General features: G+C 47.6%; 2 protein-coding genes across 2 annotated transcripts in view; one reads left to right on the forward strand and one right to left on the reverse strand.

Moving 5' to 3' along the window:
• Positions 1–1,135: 1,135 nt before the first annotated feature.
• The window catches only part of LOC119186202 (uncharacterized), a 67,928-nt gene continuing 45,882 nt past the window's right edge, over positions 1,136–23,181 (reverse strand). Inside the window, exon 4 of the mRNA XM_075879686.1 lies at positions 1,136–19,488. Coding sequence (XP_075735801.1) covers positions 18,937–19,488 — 552 coding nt within the window. The 3' untranslated portion in view covers positions 1,136–18,936. The remainder of the gene's footprint in view (positions 19,489–23,181) is intronic.
• On the forward strand, positions 8,404–9,481 carry LOC142775331 (uncharacterized). The gene is made up of 3 exons (XM_075876681.1): positions 8,404–8,609; positions 8,785–8,953; positions 9,224–9,481. Exons 1-3 carry the CDS (start codon positions 8,404–8,406, stop codon positions 9,479–9,481), a joined length of 633 nt encoding a protein of 210 aa, XP_075732796.1.

Consider the following 23,181-nt stretch of genomic DNA (forward strand, 5'->3'; position numbering starts at 1 on the left):
AATTTTGTAATGCGCGGTTCACTCCGTTAATTAAAACGGAATTAAAACGGCCTCTCAATTGCACGGCAGCACCACGCTCGACTTCTGCTAGGCTCGGTTCATTCCGTTAATTGAAACGGCCTCTTAATTGCGCAGCAGCGCCGCGCTCGACTTCTGCTAGGCGCGGTACATTCCGTAAATAAAACGAATTCTGTAATGCGCGGTTCATTCCGTTAATTAAAACGGAATTAAAACGGCCTCTTAATTGCACGGCAGCACCACGCTCGACTTCTGCTAGGCTCGGTTCATTCCGTTAATTAAAACGGCCAGCGTCGCTCATGCACTCGCGAAATGCACCGTGGATAGCACCAAACACTTACGGAGAAGCCACAACTACAGAAGAAAAATTTTCAACCAAGAAATGCACCGCGGATAGCACCGAATTCTTAGGGAGAAGCCACAACTACAGGAGAAAAATTTTAAGCCAAAAAATGCACCGCGGATAGCACCGAATTTTTACGGAGAAGCCACAACTACAGGAAAAAAATTTTCAGTCAAGAAATGCACCGCGGATAGCACCAAATTCTTACGGATAAGCCACAACTACAAGAGAAAACTTTTCTGCCAAATTTAGCAGCAGCCTGGCAACAACCACCCTTCCAGTCTGGCAACCACTTATGCAACGCCAAAAGGAACCTTGCTGTTTACATTTGGTAAGATGCTAGTGATAGCAACAATACCTCTTTTTTGTGTGTGTGCTGGGAACAGATTTTTGCTAACACTTCTGCCATGTTCGCAACTACATCAACACATTATGGTAAAGGGGACAACACCTACGAAAGTGACATTGTGTAAACAGACATTTTGCAGGCTACCTAACCAGCTGCCGCCTATTTCTTTGCATGCACACTGAGGTGTTCTATACTTTGCTTAGTGCCGTATTGTTTAGTTTTTCGGAAAGATGCTGCCTTCCATTAAAAAGATAGGTAAGCTTGTGCACAGTTCTTAATACTTTTGATAGCTCTCAAGTTCCTTCAATGCAACGTGAAACAATTAAGCAAGGTCAGCCACTTCTTTAAATAAATTTGGCTGTGCCATGTGATTGGTGTGGGCATTTCTCTACTTTGGTAACCAAACTTTCAAGAACAAACAAGAATGGCTTCCTTGGCAATTTTATTATTGTGGGCTTCAACTGTACGACAATGCAGGAATGACATCACAGGAGTAAAAAGCACAAATAATGGTCAAAACATAACACAACATGAATTACCAAGTCACTGAAGTTTTTTTTTTTTTTTTTTTCAGATTGCACCATAAAAAGATAGCACCACCTGCTGCTACCCGTGCACAAGTCTTCACAAGACGCAAAAAAAAAATGCTCAGCTTGACATTTGAACAAAATCATTTTGAACAAGTGGTTAAAAAGAAAGATATGAAAGAATAAATATCTGACCAGTGATTAGAAACTCTACCTTTCCCCTTAGAATTTGGAATAGCACTTCTATTGCTAGAAAAAAAAAAACGGGAGAAAAGAGTGCAGCCAAAACTGATAATATGTAGCTTTTACTCACTGAACAGACTTTGAAACACTGTTTTTATGAGTATGCATGACCATAGCAACAAGGGCAATAAATCTTTTGGAAAGTCCTGACTTTTAAGGTCCTTTCATAATTACTAACACACCAGAAGTTACAGTTCTACTGTGTGAGCAATGCACTAACAGCAAGTCATCCTGCTGTACTTTTCATTTTGTGATACCTTACATATTTACACTGGCTTTTAAACCTTAAGCACTTGCACTTGTTTTCACAATACAACTCGCTAAAATCAGACCATTTTGTTGTAAAACAGCAGCTCAACCTTATATCGCCCCCCAACCCCGCTCTTCTATACTGCTTGCTTTCATAACCTTGTTATGAACCTTGTTTCATAACCATCTTATGAACAGCCAAACATCACAAGTTTATATTATCACACAACATGAATGATGGTGTGGATTTGAAAGGGCCAGTAAAAAGGATTATTTTTTAGTAGAACTTTCCTTCTAATTTAGAGGTATATTTGTGGAGATCAATAATTGACTTGCATGTTGATATATCAGGCAACAAGAGGGTTTTCTCATTTAGTACCAAGCTAAAAAAATAATATTTTTGATGTTCCGAAGCCTTTCAGGCATTTAAATCGCTTCATCAGCATATATGCCGAATTAGTTTCAAATGCCCTCAAGTACAACTGGTCCCTCACCTAGAGACAGTCTCAGTCTACAGACAGGAAGGTCCCCAATATGGTACCGAACCCACATAAAATTACCATCTTCATAGTAAACAGAGTTGCTCTGAAAAACTCGGAGCCATTCTCTGTATGTATTGGCTGGACCAGATAATGGGTGTCTTCTATTTCTTGGGGGCAAAGCACAGTGCCTAGCCGTGTACAGCATGCGAGCCACCCTCTCTGCTTTTCGGGGAGGGGGACACCTGGCAGAAAATACAGAGTCCAAGAGTGTCTGAATATGGCATTCATAGGCTAACAGACAAGCAAAACTGCTTTTCATGTCTGGTGGCATTGATAAGCACCGAATTTCGTTCAAAAGAAGCATGTATGTAATGCTAATACACACACGGTCCTATTGAACAAATGGTGCATGCTTAATGAGTATTCGAGATAGCATTCTTTGCATTACTGCCATTTCAAAAGCTACAGCACAACCAGAAATACAGCGAATGGGCTAGATATACACGTGAAGACTTATTCTATGAATTATCTCCATTACATGGTCATTTTATAGGCTGTTGACAGTGTTTCAAATCAGCGAAAACTGACGCACTTTCTTAATACTTAGTGACATGAAAAACTGAATGCATCATCAGTCCTCTTGCATGTTTCCATTGACCTGTGGCGCAGTGAGACAGTGATATCAGACCAAGTGCACACTCTGCAAAACAAAATCAGTTACCATCGCCACATAACAATGTGTTCAGTTTCATACAAACGTTGAGATGTGCATGCTCATGTGCAGATTATCTCGAGCACAGCAACGGCTACCGAGCACGACTTACTGAACTGAAGCAGGCAGCTCATACGCTTGAGGAGCAGTGGAAAAAGCTGCACACGTAAGTCATTCAGGCTAATTTTAAGGATGGCATCGCAGACTGCTCGTTAGTCTGGCTCAAAAAGCTTTGAGATACAGTCGACTCTTGTTATTTCTTGAAGGGACCTCTGAATTCTGTTTGAATTACCAAGAAGCTTGAATCATCAGAAGTTCTCGGATAGATGACTGGGTGAGGTGACAGCACGCATTACGCTTAGGCATTGATAAGCGTTTTTAAGCCCTAATTCCACACAGTGAACAGAAAGCAGAGGTGCACTGTCCACAAGTTTACTGGCCATTTACTGCTGATCAGACCTGCTTCATTGCTATCAGTATGTGCCTTCAGCACAAAGCTTTCTATACCAGTTGAGAAGCATCACGGTTTACAATGCGTGTGCTTCGTTGCAAACATTTGTTAACTTGCAAAACCTTCTTTCTTGAAGGCCTCAGGTGCTTACTTTTCAATTTTAGACTGTCAGAAATATATAGGCACACAAGTTTTCAAATAGTAACGGGAAGGCAGATGATGTTTTCTGGTACGAACCTGCCAAAAGTATGAATTAACTGAATGATGGAGTTTGACTTAAAGGGCTACTCACCAGGCCCCATACTAAATTTTAGTTAGACAGTGGAAGTTGTTGGGTGTCGGATAAGGAGCATTTGGCCACAAAATTTTTTGAATCGGTTCATCACAAGCGGAGAAAACGGGTTTTTCAAAGCGGAGCGAAATGAGGATGAGAGGACGCGAGCTCGAAATCCTTGCTGCTCCTCTGCGTAGCCTTTGCAAGCTAAATTTCTTCCCCACCCTTTTCAGCATCCGACCAAGAGGTCACGTGCGCATGACGTGCCCAAACAAGTCCAACCCCCGAGCATGCGAGTGGCGTTGCTTTGTTGACCAGTGTTATTTTGTGGGCTTCTGCCTGTTTCTGCCGGATGGTTTGGAAACGCTGGCTTAGACGCGGTAGAATGGATGAGCACAGTGAGTGCACGAAGGCGTAGGAGCGTTTCACGGCGGTCGTCTGCTCGATGCGCTGACCGCGGGTACACAAACGCATGCGAAACGCCGGCACATTAGCCCCGCATCTCGTTGTTATTCTTGGGAGAAAAATTGAAAAAGATGCTCACATTCCCTTATTGAATCTTATTATTTCTCTAGAGCTTTATTAATCTCTTCAAGCAACAAATTACATAAACTACGCATGCCGTGTTAAATCATTTTCGCCGTGTCACGTGCCACTGTTTGCAACGTCAGAGGAGAGTCGTCTACGTAGAGGACCAATGTCACTGCATTGACGTGTACGTAGGGCCATTCACACGCGCACGTCATGCCCTCATTCCCTGGGCGCGTGTTGGCAAAAAGGAGGTGGAGCAGCGTCCATGTTGAAATTTGACCCATTTCTGCAGCGCGTAGCAATTCAAATTTCGATAGACGTGATCATGAACGCTTCGTCAAAGCAATGCGCTTGTCAGCTCAAAATTGTCAAACCTGGTGAGCGGCCCTTTAAGTGGCTTTTTAAATACACTGAAAGAATAGACAGCCAACTAAAAAATTGAATTTTGTTTGAATTAATCGAAAGTATGAATTACCAGAGCTTGAATTATCGCGAGTCTACTGTACTTCCAAACTACCGTAAGAATGAGCTTTCGTACACATTCATCTGCTTTTGACTAGAAAACCATATAGCAGTGCCTTCATTACTGTGGCGACGCAAAGCGGTGCTTCTGTGTGCGATGCAGAGAGCGCATGCACCCGCACGAGAAAGTTATCTTCGAGAGGAAGGGTGATAATAAAAGTCAGTTGTTTGGGACGTGAGTTGTTCACTTGCGCAGCTCTGCCGAGCGACGCGTCACAACATTGGTGACCCGGACGTGGAATACAGACACAGCGACCGGAGTGTCGAACCAGCCGCAATATGGATTCAACGTCCACGATCGACGCCCCTCCGACAGTCTCCTCAGTCGACGGTAAGCTGCCCCCTTATTGGACTGCGAACCCCGCACTTTGGTTCATACAAGTGGAATCTCAGTTCGCAGCCAGACGAATCACCGCAGACCTTACGAAATACCACTACGTAGTCAGCAGTCTGCCGCCCGCCATAGCCAGTGAAATCAGGGATCTGTTGCTCGCACCACCTGTCGAAAACGCATATGCAACGCTAAAAGAAACCCTTATTCGCCGAGTTACGCCCTCCGAACCACAACGACTGCAGCAATTGCTTCGCGGCACGGAACTCGGTGACCGTACTCCTAGTAAGCTTTTGCGGCACATGCAACAGTTGCTTGGCAGAACATCAAACACGATAGATGGAGTATTGCTCCGAGAACTTTTTTTGCAAAGGTTGCCTGCAGGCGTCCGTATGGTCATCGCGGCCTCAGAGCACAAGGATTTAACCGCAGCCGCCGAACTTGCTGATAAACTGGTAGCAATGACACCTCCCACACCCATGGCTGCCGTGCAAGCGCAACAGCCTCTAAACTAACTTCTCAAGAGATGCGTGAGGAGATTGCTCGACTTGCCGAAACAGTATCAGCTTTGCACGCTAGCAGGAGGGCGCAAACGATAACTGAGTCTAACACGCCGCTATCGCAAGAGCAGCACGAGCATATCTGCTGGTATCATCGGAGGTGCGGAAGTAGTGCGCGTAAAAGTGTCCCACCGTGCGCGCACTCGGGAAACAGCCACGGCAGGCACTGAGGGCGACCAGTGCTACTACGTTGCCTCCAAGTCGTCCCTCAGTATTTTTTATTACCGATCGCAACAACGGAGTACGTTTCTTAGTGGACACAGGCGCCGAGGTGAGCGTTATACCGGCGTCACAAGCTGAAAGAAAGAAACCTAGTACATCGCCCTTGCAAGCTGTCAATAACACGGTGATAACAACATATGGCCATCGTTCACTGTCGCTGAACTTCGGTTTCGGCAGAACGTTTAGCTGGGTGTTCATAGCTGCTGATGTCAAGTTCGCCATACTAGGCGCAGACTTTCTCCAGTTATTCGGTCTGTTGATCGACGTCCGCAACAAACGGCTTCAAGATCCTGTTTCTCGGGGAGCGGTACAAGGCACGCCGTGTTGGCACCCCCCTATCAGCCCGGCCTTGCTCAGTCCGGCTGGAGAAGCGTACTTCACCGCAATACTACAAGAGTTCCCAGAGCTGACACGACAGCCACAGGCATTTCTAGAAGTAAAGCACGGCGTCCTGCATCACATCGAAACCACAGGCCCACCGGTCTATGTGCGACCACGGCGCCCGTCACCCGAAAAGCTACGGTTGGCTCGACAGGCGTTTGCCCACATGATGGAACTCAGCATAGTACGTCCTTCATCCAGCCCATATGCGTCACCTCTTCACATGGTCTCAAAATCAACAGACGGCGATTGGCGCCCTTGCGGGGACTATCGAGCGCTGAACCGGGTAACCGTGCCAGACCGTTACCCAGTCCCGCACATTCATGACATGACCTCCTTCCTGCATGGTGCTACCATTTTCTCTAAAATAGATCTAGTGCGAGCATATCATCAGATACCCGTAGCACCGGAGGATATTTCCAAGACCGCAATAACAACGCCGTTCGGAATGTTCGAGTTCCTACGCATGCCTTTCGGCTTACGCAACGCCGGCCAAACTTTTCAACGGTTTATAGATGGCATTGTCCGTGGCCTCGACTTTTGCAAGGTATACCTCGATGATCTTCTGATTGCTAGCAGCACTCCTGAAGAGCACGAGCGGCATCTGCGCTACGTACTTCAGCGACTGACAGAGAACGGCATCGTTATCAATACGGCAAAGTGCGCGTTTGGGGTACCAACACTATCATTTTTGGGCCACAGCATTTCAAGTGCCGGAGTACAGCCCCAGAAGGACAAGGTGGAAGCAGTACGGCAGTTTCCACAGCCGAAAAACCTCCGCCAGCTTCGAGAGTTCCTGGAACTCGTGAATTTCTACCACAGGTTCATCCCGAAATGCGCCAACATCCTTCACCCACTCCACAGCCTACATGTGGCATCTGGATCTAAGGCAACTGCCATTCAGTGGAACGACCAATCCACACAAGCATTCCGGATGATAAAGGAAGCTCTCGCAAATGCTACCATGCTCACGTACCCGCAGCTGGGTGTTCCTCAGTGCGTCATGGTGGACGCCTCCGATGCAGCGATTGGAGCCGTGTTGCAGCAGAGGGTGAGCGGAGTGTGGCGACCAATTTCCTTCTTCTCCAGAAAACTGAGCCCGTCCGAACGAAGGTACAGCACCTTCGGTAGAGAACTCCTGGCCATATACGCGGCTATCCAGCATTTCCGACATTATGTGGAAGGAGAAGAATTTTTTGTGCTCACGGATCACAAGCCACTCACCTACGCATTGCGCGCGAACTCCGATTCTGGTGCGCACGTGGCACGGGAGCTCCGCCAAATGTCGTACATCGCAGAATTCACGACACATATACGCCATGTTAGTGGCACGGATAATGCTGCTGCCGACGCTCTTTCGCACGGTCTAGTGAATGCCATCAGCCTGCCGAGCGGCGTAGACTTCACCACACTTACGACGGCTCAACGCAGTGATGGAGAATTGAAGCGTCTACTGACTTCTTCAACCAGCACCTTGAAGCTGCAATGGTTGGCAGAACCCACAGGATCCGTATGCTGCGACATGTCTACAGGCAAGGCCTGACCGTTCGTCCCCTCGAACCTCCGTCGCAGCATTTTTGACTTGCTGCACAGCCTGGCGCATCCCGGGATTCGAGCCACGCAACGGCTATGCAAAGCGAGGTTCGTGTGGCCAGGAATAAACCGGGGTGTCCGATACTGGACACGAGAGTGCATCGCATGCCAGCGCTCCAAAGTTCAGCGACATACTGTGACCCCCTTGAGATCCTTCCCTCTGCCGGACTGTCGATTTGCCCATGTGCATGCTGACATTGTGGGGCCACTGCCGTTGTGCCAGGGGCAAAGCTACTTGCTAACCTACATCGATCGCTTCACGCGATGGCCGGAGGCCGTGCCCATTCCAGACATGACTGCTGATACCGTCGGCCGCGCATTTATCTTCCACTGGGTGGCCCGCTTCGAAGTGCCGGCAACCGTGACTACGGATCGCGGAACACGGTAGGGTGGCTAGAAGGGGGAGGTGTGCTTAGCGCGGCAGCCAGCCATAGGAGAGGGTGGTCCTCTTTCGAGTGATTGCCGCTAGGGCACAACATAGCGCTACCGTCTGAGGCGCCGCCAGCGTGCCAGCGTTTCCGCGGAGATAGGCCTGGGCGGCAGTTTGTCGTTGTGTATTTCGCTGCGAACTGTTGGCGTGTGCTGTTGATTCACGAGTGCTGTGTGCTGGCAAAGATGCCGTCTACCTCAAAGAAAAAAACTCAGCGTTGGTGCTTCGTGCCAGGGTGCGATTCCGGCTACAGATCTTGTTCGGAAAAAGTGTCCCTTTTCCGTGCTCCGACTTGCCAAGAACTGTTCTTGAAGTGGGCACGCGCCATTCCTAGGGCTGACAAACCGCTTCAAGAGAATTCCGCTGTTTGCGCAAAGCATTTTGACGAAAGGTAAGTGTAATAGATAGCATGCTGGCGTACGTTATACCGCTTTCAAAACAAGTAGTACAACTACAAGCAATGCTTTACAACAGAAGTAGCATCGCTGCTTACTGCACATGTAGCATTCTGACGGTGGCAGTCCTTCGAAGCGCTCATTCATACCACCTTTTATGTTTCTCGGCAGGTTCATCCAAAGGGAGTTCCGGCACATTGTAAACGGCGTTGAAGTCTCAATACCGCGCGACGTTCCGCTACTAAGAGACGATGCAGTACCGACGCTGTTTCCAAACTTGCCCAAGTACATTTCTAAAACGTTACCAAAGGAAAGAAAGAGGCAAGGAAGCAATTCCATGGTGGCTAGCAGTTCACAGAATTATGTACCTTCGAAGAAAGCGTGCACAGACTCGGAAGCATCTTTGCGAAAAGATGCAACAACAGCGGATCTGGAGGAAACTACTACAGATGGACTTGCCAAGCACTTCATTTTTAACTTGAGACACCCATCAGAACACTGGTGTACGCAAACATTCAGGAACAAACGTGCAGTTTCCTATCAAACAGCCGAATATGTGACCAGCGATATTCCACCTGTTTTTCGCAAAATTGCTTTGTTCGAATTGCAGGAAGAGAACATGTCTGTGAAGTGCAGCATCTTCCTCTCGAGCTTCTTGCATTGTCAACGCGACATTCGGTCGGAGGAAGAGGCCCAGGAAGCTCTTTTCTACAGAGCAAATCTTGCAGTTTGTTGTGGTGTTGGCAGGATGCAAGAGTTCCATCAGGTGGACCTGTCTAATGTGACGAAATCGACAGGGGGAAGTCTGTATGCCAATGCCTGCAATGGATCTGTTTCACTGGGTATGCTATTAATTATATTGGGTTAAAGAATCATTTTATGGGCACTATAGGGTAGCGAGTAATTGTAATGGTGTGTAATGTTTTTTTTTCAGAGCTATCCACCCATTCTTTCCAACAATGCTCTGCTTGCAAAACAGTCAGGAGAATTGCATTGATGCGCTGTCTACGACTAAAGAATAAAGCACGACGGCCGGTACTGAACACTTTAAAAAAGAGACTCCAACATGCTGTGCGTACTTTGAGACGCAGAAGCAAGAAGGTACAGGTCCTGTGCAGCAACCTCGAAAGGCTCAAAGAAAAAAATTCCGCAATAGAGGCATCTGTCCTTGAAAAAAAGGTACTGCCTGTTCTTTCTGCTTGCTTATCTATACGCGACACTCTGCCAAATGGAATTTCTTCCTTTTCTAGATCTGTGAGCTTCCCAAGAAACAGCAGAATGCTGTGCGAACCTGCTTTCAAGCCGCCAAACGACGGTCCCTCCGTGGGTTCAAATACTGTAAGGAATGGCTTCTTGAGTGCATTATTCTTCGAATGAAGAGTCCTCGTTTATACGAGCACTTAAGGTGGCACCAAATCCTAACACTGCCTGGCCGTGCTTGCCTGCAGAAATGTATAAAGGTTCGTGTCATTTCGGTCTTAATTTAATGCATAAGCTACTAAAGTTCTCTTTTACACTTTCAGGCATTCAAACCATCATATGGTTTCAACCGCAAGCTCCTTGACTGCATAAAGGAAAAGGTGAAAGAACTTGACAACATGCAACGACATGGTGGCTTGGTGGTGGACGAGATGAAGCTTTCCACGCATCTTGACCTGAAGTCATCGATGGACATCGAAGGCTTTGTCGATTTAGGGCAGTTTACTGAGAAGAAGGACAAGCACACAAAGGCCGACCATGGCCTTGTAGTAATGTTTCAACCATTTGTTGGAAAATGGACCCAGATTATAGGTAACTAGCACTCATCAATTCTGTCATTCTCTTTATTAATTGTTACTTTCGTCATGCTTTCTACAGGTGTGTTTGCATCGAAAGGGAATGTGAAGGCTGCAGTGCTGACCAAGATCATTTTGGAGGCCACAATTCTTTGCGAGCAGGCTGGACTTCACACCGATTACATCTGCTGTGATGGAGCAGCTTGAAATCGTGCAATGTGGCACAACATGGGCATTTACGGAAGCTGTAAAGGCGTGCGGTGTAAGGTGGTGCACCCGTGTGACAAGGACAGATTTCTGCACTTTCTATCGGATTTTCCACATCTCGCAAAGTGCGTGCGGAACGCCATGATGAAATGTGGCTTCAATACGCATATAAGCCGGGTATGAATGAAAATAATCTTTTTACACTGGTGGCGTCAAGTTCACGTAAAAATTATCCACTATGATGCAGGTCCACTGGGTTCATGTAGCAACTACCTGGAAGATTGACAGCAGCACAGTTGCCCTGAGAGTCGCACCAAAACTGACGCGGTCCCATATATACCCGAATGGGTTTGAGAAGATGAGGGTGAATTTGGCATTTTACGTCTCCAGTGTTTATGTATTGCATGCTGTCACGGACGGCTATTTTCGGCGACACCGCGTCACGGCAATTAACGGGCGCCGTACTCCCCGACTGACCGTGAGAAACGGCGGCACATGAAAGGGAACCGATAAGTGCAAAATGGGGGTGCTCTCCTTAGAACGTCGCCGCCGACAGTTAATCCTTTTGTAACCGTGGCGACGTCTGCAAGGTCGTAGAAGGCCGCGGTATACCCCGTACAAGGATTAGACTACAAGACGCCCGGCTGAGAGCTAAGTGGTTGACCGTTCCCACGGAGAAAAGCGTGGGAAACGCTCTGGTGGCCAAGCCGTATGACAACAACCCGACAGGTTGTCACTCTCGCTAGTTGCGGGCCCTCTCCCTATTAAAAAGGGGTGGGGTCAAAATATTTTTGGGGCGGAGTTTCCCCCCAATTAAACGCGCATGATTGGACCCAGGTAGAGGTCTCTTGTGCCCAAGGAAGAGAGCGAGGAGACACGAGGGGGATTTAAGCGCAGCTATTTGCCCTGCTAGGCAGACTAGTCGCTGACCAAGATGGTCTAGAAGCAGATCATCAAGCATCTCTTCTAGAAGTTTTTAGTGTGGCTCTGTATCGGCTGGCCACCTAAACTTAGCCGTTCGTCTAGTTGTGACGCGATATTAACGTCTGCAACGTAGACATCGGGACTTCGCCTCGAGTTAGCTCAACCTGCTCGAAGTCACCTGCAAGCACTAGCCTTCCGGAGCCACCAGCGTTGCAACACCGCCGACATCGCAGTCGTGCCAGAACTCTCTTCGACTTCTCGCATCCGATCGTCGGGGACACAACGCTGCCGGTCATCACACGTATGCCTTCACCTGTTTATATCTTCGAACTTTCTCCTCCATCCTTCTATTCGTGTTAGTTTGTGTAGTTTGTAATAGTTCTCTCTCGTAAGCTGATTTACTGCTTCTGTTATATATTTCTTTAGTTGTATCAAGTGTCGATGTATTTTGTTAGTTGGATTGAAGTGTTGTATTAGATCCCGTGTGCTGCAATATCACTAGAGTAAAGTTGTTTTGTTTTCTCACGTCTCTGATCTCTTCACTGTCTCTGCTTGCGTACGGAACGAACCAACCTGCTGTCATTCCCGTCGCCGACTTCGCGCTGGCGACGCTAGAGTGGCAGCTTGTAACAAAACTGGCGTTTGTGAGACAGGACGTTTCGTACAAGAGTAAGACAGTGAGGGGTGAACGAGAACCGTGCGGATAGCGTGGTGATAGAGCCACACAGTTGAAGCGGTTGCATCCTGCATATGTTGGCGCTATTTTTATAGTGGCATTATAGTGACAGCTGCAGCATGGAGTGTATGGATTTTGATAAGTGGATCGCGCACGGTAAACAGTTAGGCCTCGAGGGCGCCGAACTGAGACAATGTGTTAAGGAGCAGCAGGAACAGGCGCTGGCGTTAGCCAGAGAAGAGCAGGCACGGGCCCGGGAAAAAAGGGAAAAAGAAAGGGAGAGAGAACGCGAAGAAAGGGCGAAAGAACGAGAAGCGGCAAGGGAAAAAAGGGAGAGAGAGCGCCAAGAAAGGGCGAAAGAACGAGAAGCGGCAAGGGAAGAAAGGGAGAGAGAGCGCCAAGAAAGGGCGAAAGAACGAGAAGCGGCAAGGGAAGCCGGAGAACGGGAAGTGCAGTTACTGCAATTAAAGATTCGCCTCAGTGAGGGTAGCAGGGTTAGCCGATCCAGCAGTGAGCACGGCGATGCCGGCGAGAAACTGTCATTTGAGCGAGACACATGTTGTCAAGGGCTACTCACGGTTCTGCCTTGCGAGGCAAATGAAGCTGTTGCGCGACTCAGTCAGCAGAACGCGAACGAGGTAGTTAAGGCAGATAGGTTCTGGATGTTTGGAACTTCTGTCTGGACAAAGGAAGAGCAGCTCAGACAAGAGTCTGAAAGAAAGCGCGAAACAGAAAGACCACAGTCTGAAAGGGAGGGGCGTCGGAAAGCACTGGACGTTAAAGTGTGGCAGGAAACTCCAGAACCAGAAACCGCGCTAGAAGAGGGCCCGCATATTCTCGAATGCATCAATGTAAATGATGTAGAGAACGAGGCCTTGGCCGGTCTTGAGGTAGAGACAGTATCAAAAGACGGTCCTTGCGAGGATGAGGTGTGTGCCAGCAGCCCTAATGGACTCAGTAAGAAGCTGGAAACCATCCTCATGCCTCGAGAGGACGTCTCGAGATCGTCACATGCAGATAGGGTTAGCACAGTGGCTAAACACAGCGAGAACGCGACAGTTCAGGAGTGCAGCGATGCCACCGCAGAGGGCCCAGTTAATGATTCTATCAGCGTTAACAAAGATAATTTGGCCCGGCAGTCCGTCATGACACCGAGTTCAAAATGTTTGAGCGTGGGGCAAAATGTAACACAAGCTCCAACGAGCTTCCCGACTTCTCAGTTCCCGACACGACTTGATGATGGCATCGAGAGAAAAGGGGCAAGCAAACATCGCCGGAAACGAAAGAAGCGGAAGCGCACTGCGCTGCGCAAGCCTAGGTCAGGCCCCACTCAGTCGCAAGAAAGACGAGAGGGTAGGCCATTAGTCCGTTTCAAGGAACGTCAATGGTGGCGTTCAGGGAAGCACAAGCGGCGAGCCAGGTGTAGAGGGAGGAAACGAGGTACGCCACCCCAACGCAGCGTGCGGTTCAGTTCGACAACTTCGGGAAGGCGGCCTTTGCCGAAGGGTCAGAGTCGAAAGGGCAGAGTGGCTAAATACCGCATAGGGGAGAACACAAAAGAAAAATGGCACAGGCTTCCCCCCTGCTTCTCGTACCCCTTTCACATTACCGAAGAAAGCCGGCCGAAGTGCAGAATGAGGCGTGACGGTAAAACACAGCCTAACGTTCGTGTGTTTAGTAGCCTCAGGCCTGATGCAAAACCGCCGGGACCGCGGCCTCATCGTGTGCGATTCAAAAGAATCTAGTTGAGAAAGGGGGAACGGTCAGTTCTAGTAACTTTTGCACAGGCGTGTTAAATATTGTTACTCAGTTGTACGCCAAGATGTGTATTCAAGTCTTGTAAATTTTGGAAGTTACGTGATGCGGTGTAATTTTTTTTAAAAGGGAAATCGCCGAACCAAAGGCTGAAAAATAGCATCGAAGTAATTTAATCATTGTGCGAAAACTTGCATAAAGGTAAAAACCAAGAAAATGTGTTATTTTTCTAGTGTTCATAGGTTTAGTGTTATGTCGCATGCCTTCACTGTCATGTGGATATGGCGTGAATTGGCATTTAAGGAGGAAGATGTTAGCATAAACCGAATGATTTCGTAAATTGATTAAGATTGGCGTGACCCAGTACAGTTGTCGTTGCGCGCATTTAGAATTGAGGTCTATAAGCATATTGTTGTTTTTTTCCCTTCCGTCGGTTGTTTTCTGTTTGTATGCACGTATTTCATTGTATAAGAAGTGTATTTCGAGTTTTCTTTTTGCTTGGTGTATTGGTTGTTTTTACTTGCTGTAATGCACATTGAAGGATTGCACTACAGTAGAGGAGCGCACCTGTTCCGTTTTGTTTCGTAGTGTACATTCGTGCAGTGTATGCTGTATTGATGGCTGCCGTACACGGCTATTTCCTCTTCTTGTTTGTATTGCGCCTTGGTATTGTTGCGTGTAACTGAAGCTAGTACTCTAACAATTGTTTGTTTTTTTCTTTTATTGTTACTTTGATGCACTCTGCCTAGTTATGTTGTGTATGAGAGGGACAGTCCTCATGCCTCCCTTGTTGGTGGTGTTTTGTTCCTTGTTGTCGGAAAAATTCCCCTCCGTGCGAACAAATGTTATGAATAACATTCTGAAAGTGGGGGGCAATGTCACGGACGGCTATTTTCGGCGACACCGCGTCACGGCAATTAACGGGCGCCGTACTCCCCGACTGACCGTGAGAAACGGCGGCACATGAAAGGGAACCGATAAGTGCAAAATGGGGGTGCTCTCCTTAGAACGTCGCCGCCGACAGTTAATCCTTTTGTAACCGTGGCGACGTCTGCAAGGTCGTAGAAGGCCGCGGTATACCCCGTACAAGGATTAGACTACAAGACGCCCGGCTGAGAGCTAAGTGGTTGACCGTTCCCACGGAGAAAAGCGTGGGAAACGCTCTGATGGCCAAGCCGTATAACAACAACCCGACAGGTTGTCACTCTCGCTAGTTGCGGGCCCTCTCCCTATTAAAAAGGGGTGGGGTCAAAATATTTTTGGGGCGGAGTTTCCCCCCAATTAAACGCGCATGATTGGACCCAGGTAGAGGTCTCTTGTGCACAAGGAAGAGAGCGAGGAGACACGAGGGGGATTTAAGCGCAGCTATTTGCCCTGCTAGGCAGACTAGTCGCTGACCAAGATGGTCTAGAAGCAGATCATCAAGCATCTCTTCTAGAAGTTTTTAGTGTGGCTCTGTATCGGCTGGCCACCTAAACTTAGCCGTTCGTCTAGTTGTGACGCGATATTAACGTCTGCAACGTAGACATCGGGACTTCGCCTCGAGTTAGCTCAACCTGCTCGAAGTCACCTGCAAGCACTAGCCTCCCGGAGCCACCAGCGTTGCAACACCGCCGACATCGCAGTCGTGCCAGAACTCTCTTCGACTTCTCGCATCCGATCGTCGGGGACACAACGCTGCCGGTCATCACACGTATGCCTTCACCTGTTTATATCTTCGAACTTTCTCCTCCGTCGTTCTATTCGTGTTAGTTTGTGTAGTTTGTAATAGTTCTCTCTCGTAAGCTGATTTACTGCTTCTGTTATATATTTCTTTAGTTGTATCAAGTGTCAATGTATTTTGTTAGTTGGATTGAAGTGTTGTATTAGATCCCGTGTGCTGCAATATCACTAGAGTAAAGTTGTTTTGTTTTCTCACGTCTCTGATCTCTTCACTGTCTCTGCTTGCGTACGGAACGAACCAACCTGCTGTCATTCCCGTCGCCGACTTCGCGCTGGCGACGCTAGAGTGGCAGCTTGTAACACATGCCATGGACTTCTACAAGGAGGAGATTGAATATCTGTATCCCAACTTGGAGCATACGAGGACCTTTGTTTGTATGATGATGAAGCTCATTGAAACAATGACGTCAAGGTTTCCAGCTGAGGCACTAAGGTATGTACGATGCTGTCCCCTGGGTTCTTTATCACAGGCACATGAATTTATGTGCGCTACCTTCTACTGTTATAGGCCAAGCAGTGCGAAAGAAGCTGCACTAGATGCAATGCTGGACTTCCTGGACAAATGGGAGGCCTTTGCAAAGGGTGTTGGCTTCCTCAGCAGAAGTACATCGGAAGGTCTACGTGTTACGATTCATTCCACAAAGGCCCTTCTGAAGTACTTGACCGAAACCGTCGGCTACAAGTACCTGATGACGTCGCATCTGAGCCAGGACTGCCTTGAACGCTCATTTGGGATAGTGCGGCAGGCAAGCGGTGCAAATGATCACCCGACCTCTGCTCAATTCATCGTTATCATCAGGTATACTTTTGTATATTTGATTGTAAATTTGACTGTTTTGACTGAATTTCTTCCTATAATTTCGACACTTACAGGTGCTTGAGCTTTTACAGCGTTGCGAAGAGCCCTAGAGGTGGAAGCCTGTCTCCGGGACTTCTGGATTCCCTTCTTTCTGCGGAAGAGGCACTGGTGGAAAATGAAAAGCACGATGATGTAGTCACCATGGATGCTGTTGAAGTTGCTGTGGACCATGCAGACTATGTGGAAAAAAGAAGCAACCCTCGCTTGGTGTACTACATTGCTGGATACGTGGCCAGGAAGCGCATCCTGTCGACTAATTGTACAGCATGCAGGGATGCCTGCTTTGTGCCGAAGGACAGTGTTTCAGGAGAAGTACCAGCAGATGCCTCCAAGGAATGGGACTTGGGTGGGTTTCTGTACCCGGCGGTGTCACTCTATCATTTGATCGAATGTCTTGAAAGCAGGCTAACTCGCGAGTTTAGCAGAACGAACCTACATTCCAAAGCTGCTTTGAGCATACTTGGCAAAGTGAGCACAAATGTGCCACAAATTGGTTGCGTCGATCACTGTCAGGAGCTCATAAGGTAAGTGGTCAGGTTTTTCAGCCTTACCAGGATCCATTTTCTCTTGAGGGGCCTCAACCAAGAAATGAATGACAAAAAAGTAAAAAAAATAAAGCCTTGCGTGATGTGAGACAAGCCGTGGAAATGATCAACTGCATTCTGTTGTACACAGTAAAGTTTATCTAGTAACATGTAGCATTTATTTGTTTTATGAATTGAGCCTGAAAAGACTACCGAACGTTGTATTACCATACATGCCATGGCTTAATCCTGATTTGGTTGGCCTAAATGAAGTTATCTGCTTTCGCACGTAATGAGACACACGAATAAAATGATCAGAGCGCACTGGAGCATAACTAAGCCCCGCTCTCCCAGTAGTAGTGCTTCAATATCGCTTTCCAAGAGGCCTGCTTGCTTTCGGCGGGAACAAAACTGCTCTGTACCCGTATTTCAAAACCGCATGATAACGATAGCGCAATACAAGCTGTGCGCTGACTAAAGAACTGCATTGTCAGCTAAAGTTTTATATAGTTTGGTGACGCATTTCCACTGAACCGTTCTCCCTGCCGAGAACGGAGAACGGCTACGTTCGCTGACGGCGCCCCCGACGACAGCGCCGCTCTACGGCATTCACGCGAACGACAGCCAACTTTTGCCGCCCGGTCATCACACCTCCCCTTCAAGCCACCCTAAACACAGTTTGAGTCCGCCCTGTTCGCAAGCGTCACCCGGCTCTTGGGTATTCACCGCATCAGAACAACTGCCTACCATCCGATTAGCAACGGTATAGTGGAAAGGTTCCATCGCCATCTGAAGACGAGCCTGACGGCTACTGCGAGTCACAGTTGGGTAGAGGCACTGCCGTTTGTTCTGTTGGGCGTTAGGACGGCTCTGAAAGCAGATATTGGATGCTGCTCCACTGAACTGGTGTACGGAACAACGCTTCGCCTCCCGGGGGAGTTTTTCACTACCAGTAAGGACGAAAACGTGTACGCGAACGCGGACTACGCCGTGCGACTGCGAGACATCATCAGCAAGCTACACGCTGTTCCTCCGCGTCCGCCCGCAGCCCGGCCAGTGTACGTGGATTGCGAACTCTCCTCCTGCTGTCACGTGTTTGTGAGGCACGACGCTGTACAGCCTCCACTTCGGCCCCCGTACGACGGGCCTTTCAAGGTGCTGCGACAGTCGCGGGATCAAATCCCGGCTGTGGCGGCTGCATTTCCGATGGAGGCAGAAATGTTGTAGGCCCGTGTACTCAGATTTGGGTGCACGTTAAAGAACCCCAGGTGGTCGAAATTTCCGGAGCCCTCCACTACGGCGTCTCTCATAATCATATGGTGGTTTTGGGACGTTAAACCCCACAAATCAATCAAGGTGCTGCGACAGGCAGACAAGCACATTACAATCGACAGAAGTGGTCGTCACGACGTGGTTTCTCTAGACCGCATAAAATCAGCACACGTGGACTCCGACAGCGAAGCACCTGCACCACCTCGAGCTCCATCTTCGCAGGCACCCCCGGCAGACCACATAGCGCAGCCCCAACAAGTCCTCAAACGGTTTACGCGGAGTGGACGGTGTACGAGACCTCCGGTGCGCATTAACTTATGAACCGCAGTGGGTCGTCCGAGTGCGGCCGTTGTGCGCGCACTCACTAGGGGGGGAGTACTGTGGCGACGCAAAGCGGTGCTTCTGTGTGCGGTGCAGAGAGCGCATGCGCCCGCACGAGAAAGTTATCTTCGAGAGGAAGGGTGATAATAAAAGTCAGTTGTTGTTTGGGACGCGAGTTGTTCATTTGCGCAGCTCTGCCGAGTGACGCGTCACAACATTACAAAGGCTGTGTCTCCTTGTGAAGTCTGCTGAGCAAGGCTTCCACACAGATATTCATGTCACAACATTTCACAAATGTAGCACTGGCATTGAGTTATGAGCGGTGTCAACAGAATGACTGTATGCCTCTACCACTGCTTCCCCTTCTATCACTTCCGGCTGGCCAGAATTCGAACCGACGGACAGTTCTGTTTCGTGTTGCACAGAGTGTGCCGCATGGACGTGTTCATTAAGTTTTTTACGCTGCAGGAACTGCTTGCTGCATCTGTCGCACTGAAAGTTCGGCGTGGTCAAGTGGCGAGCGCTGTGCGCCTTGGCTGCCGCAAAGTTAGTGAACCTCTGGTCACAGAACGCACACACATACGGCTGCTCGTTGAGATGGATACGCAAGTGCACTGACATGGCGCCCTGCGAGCTGCACATCTTTCCACAAATGGGGCAAGGCAGCTTGTTCTCACTGGAAGAGTCAGCATACTCGTGCCTGTAGACTACGTGTGCTTGCAGGCCACTGGTGAACCGGAACTGCTTCTGGCAATGAGGGCACTCATGGCTGCCACCGTGGCTTTGCATGCTGGGTGACGGTCGTTTCGTACACTTTAGGTGTAGAAGCCGCTGATGCATCTGCAATAAAGAACTCTTGTTACAGCGAGTGCTGCGTTTCTTGTGCAGCTGATTCAGTAGTCAAAAGCTGCTTGAATAATGAGAAGCAAATCAATTAATTTTGTTCACAGGTGCAGGTACTATGCTGAATGATCAGTTAAACATGACGCAGTACTTGTGCACATGAACTGATAAAACAAATATTTGCCCTTAAAGCTTTACAAATAATGAAAGCAAGCAGCTGTTTCATATAATGCAAAGGTTTCAAAACATTTACTGCTTCATGTTCTCTGGCTTTGAAATTCTGGACATGTGCTTAGCTGCTTTGTAAGGACTTCAGAAAATCGAAGTCTACTCATCACATATGATCGTCTGGCATCTTACAGTTTTGAACGTCCACGATTCATTACATTCAGAAACCCGTTTTTGAACATCGTAAATGCCTAGAAAGTATAACTCACCAGAAAAGAAGAACTGCACAGTAGTATGCCATTTCCAATACAGAAAAATAACTTGTAATGATAGAAATCAAAATCCAGTAACAGGAAACACAAGAAAACTAAAGAAACAGGACAAAGGTAACCTTTGCAAGTAGACAGTATAGCAAACATTAGCTCAACAAATCTTACCAGCAATAGCTTCAATTTCATTATAAGACTAAATCTTAGTAATCCAGAACTCTCACATTTTTTACCCACCACCTATCAATTTCTCGCATCCCAAGCTAGTTTGATAATTGTTACATGAAAGTCACTTTCCACCCAATATACATTTAGAAAGCAACACTCAGTAGTATGAGCTTGTCAAGTGAAAGAATTACAAATAGACCAAATAAGTCTGCAAGCCAGGTATTCTATGAAAAGTGCACTTCTGGAACACCCTTGCTCCCATATTTTAGCATATTCGTCCACTTAACAATTGACCCTGACTTGAAGATGTCAATGGCAATACCACCTCTTGACGAGGTGGTCACTGCACTTCATAAAAACATTACCGTAACTCATGATAAATGCAGCATATTGTTCAGTTAAGAATACCGTAATTACTCGAATCTAACGCGCACCGTTTTTCCGGTTAACCGAGTTCATAAATCGCATGTGCGTTAAAATCGAGTGCGAAAAAAAAATGAATACGGTCATTCTATTGCCATCGGCATTTCCAAAATGGCCGCCCCCTACGTGCTTTGGCATGGCGCGTCGGCCATTTCTGCCTATGTGTTTCCCATGTGCGGCACTTCTACGTGTGCTGAGGAGTTAGTCATCTTGTAGTCCATTAACATCGACGGCATGGAAGGGCAGACTCCAAAAAACACGACGCATGCTCCACGATGCCGCTTTTAAAAGAAAAGTCATTGCGTGTGCCGAAACAGACGGAAATCGGGCCGCATCGCGGTCGTTCGGAATTTCCGAAGCGTGCGTGTGGGAGTGGCGGAAACAAAAGCAGAAGATTGTCAAAGATTCACGCAAAGGCTTCAGTGGACCACAGCAGGGTCGGTTTCCGCAAATTGAAGAGCTGCTCGCCGAGTATGTGCTTGAGCAGCGAGCGGCACAGCAGCCCGTGACGACAGAACTGCTCTAAGTGCGGGCTATGCAGTGCGGGCTATGCAGTTAGCTTTAGAAAAAGGGCTAACGCGAAGCCAGTTCAAAGCGAGCAGGTGCTGGCTAACTAACTTTATGAAGAGGACAGGATTTTCCCTCCGAAAGCGAACGGGTATGCACCAAAACTTGCCGGAGGAGTACGAAGAAAAGCTTCACAGTTTTCAGAGGTTCGTCCTAAACTTGTGGCACAACAACGGCTACCTGCTTGGGTAAATCGGGAATGCCGATCAGACGCCTCTTTACTTCGACATGCCTGGCAACACAACCGTCAAGAAGAAGGGGGCGAAGCAAGTTCACATGCTGACATCGGGCCACGGTAAAACAAGAGTGACGGCAATGCTCTGTTGCACGTCAAATAGGCAGAAGCTTCCCCCGTACGTCATATTTAAACGGAAGACGCTTCCGAAAGGAGTCGTTTTTCCGAGTGGCGTGATCGTGCGGGCCAACGAGAAAAATGGGTGCGCGTTGCAATCGATGTCTTGCTTTTTTTTTAGTCATGAAAACCAAGTGCGCGTTACAATCTAGGGCGCGGTAGAATCGAGTAAATACCTTGGTGACGTGTGTTTATCTTGGTGACGTGTGCACTCACCAAAATAAACGGAACTCCCTAAGGCTTGCTCGCAAAAATATATTTGCTTCCGGCTCAGTCACTCCAACTCACCGCGAAATTCAACTGAACCGAGCTCACCCACTGTCACCAAAACGTTGCTCAGGTGCGTTCACTTAGAGCTAATATCGCCAATATTGAGCTTTGCTGGGGTCACTGGCACTCACTAAAATCCTGCTTAAGTCATCTCACTCAATTAATTTCTTGAATTATGTTACAGACGAAAGCCAGTCAAATCACGAATACGATTTAAGTGCATGGTTTACCTAAATCAAAGTACATAATGCCCTATTAGAAATGAAGCCACGGCGACCGGGATTGGATTTCGCAATATCGTACAATGCAGCAAAAAGCCACAGAAAGTCGTGGGCTAAAAAATATGCAGTAAATGATGGAGCTGATTCTGGGGATGTGGTGCCACATATTAACAAAGTCGTGGGCTAAAAAAATATGCAGCAAATGATGGAGCTCATTCTGGGGATGTGGTGCCACATATTAACCCTTTTGAGTTTTTCTGCTGTACATTTACAGCAGCGATTTCCTGTCCCTGCAGTGTGTTTGCCGTATGGCTCAGTTTGCAACCTTCTGCTTGACATTTTGCTTTGTAATGACGAACCCTCACTGGGAGCTGTTGCTACCTTTTAGGACTTTTGAAAAAGCATAAAAATGATTGAGCGACCTTCCAGCGGAGATACAGTAGAACCCCTTTATAAGAAACATGCACATAGAAGCACTTCTGCTCCCTTACATGAAGCGTCTCTCATAAGCAGGCTACCATGTTCGCACTTTCTGAACAACGCTTATTTCCGCATAGCCACATAGGTGTCTCTTACACCCCAAGTGTCTCTTGCATCATTGTCTCTTATAAAGGGGTTCGACTGTATACAAAACTGATTTCAAGCCTCAGCATGTCGAACGCAGTCATGGGCATGTTACCAGTAAAAAGTAACAATGTTACAGTCACAGTTACCTACTGAAGCCAAAAAGATAACCCTGTTAGTTACAGCTACCCATTTTCTATAAGTAACTTGTTACAGTTACAGTGAAAAAGTAACGCCATTATTTTTCCGTTACTGTGTAAAAATTGATTACATAAGGAATGATACATTTTAGTTAATAAAGACGTAGGAAGGCATGCAGGTAGTGAAAGTTGCATGTGGTGAAACACTAGAACGATGCTGCACAGGGCCATAGTTTTGACCTACACTAAGTGAGGGGGGAGGCTTATGGAAACATGGTTCATTCGCTACGACACACCAGCCTGCAACAGCGACTCGTGACCCCATACTGAACGTTTGCAAGTATTGTGTGACCAATAAACTGATCGACCTCTGCTTATTTTTAATTTCTTTGCCAGCATCTACTGAGAATACCACCTGCAGAGGAGGCGAAACGTCAATCATTTTGTTAATAATTGTTGTGTTAACTTGAAGTAGAGCTTTCACAATCAGTTACAAACCCGTTTTAAATGCTTCAGGCTCTCAGCAGTGTTATGCTGCTTTTTTCTAG

The sequence above is a fragment of the Rhipicephalus microplus genome, chromosome X (genome assembly GCF_043290135.1).
Source record: "Rhipicephalus microplus isolate Deutch F79 chromosome X, USDA_Rmic, whole genome shotgun sequence".
NCBI lineage: Eukaryota > Metazoa > Arthropoda > Arachnida > Ixodida > Ixodidae > Rhipicephalus > Rhipicephalus microplus.

What these genes read in the sequence shown, in the direction of transcription:
- LOC142775331 (XM_075876681.1), top strand. Translation starts at nt 8,404, where the DNA reads ATGCCGTCTACCTCAAAGAAAAAAACTCAGCGTTGGTGCTTCGTGCCA. An exon ending in GCAAAGCATTTTGACGAAAG is followed by an intron (nt 8,610 to 8,784) that starts GTAAGTGTAATA and finishes GTTTCTCGGCAG; the next exon opens with GTTCATCCAAAGGGAGTTCC. An exon ending in GGCAAGGAAGCAATTCCATG is followed by an intron (nt 8,954 to 9,223) that starts GTGGCTAGCAGT and finishes TTCGAATTGCAG; the next exon opens with GAAGAGAACATGTCTGTGAA.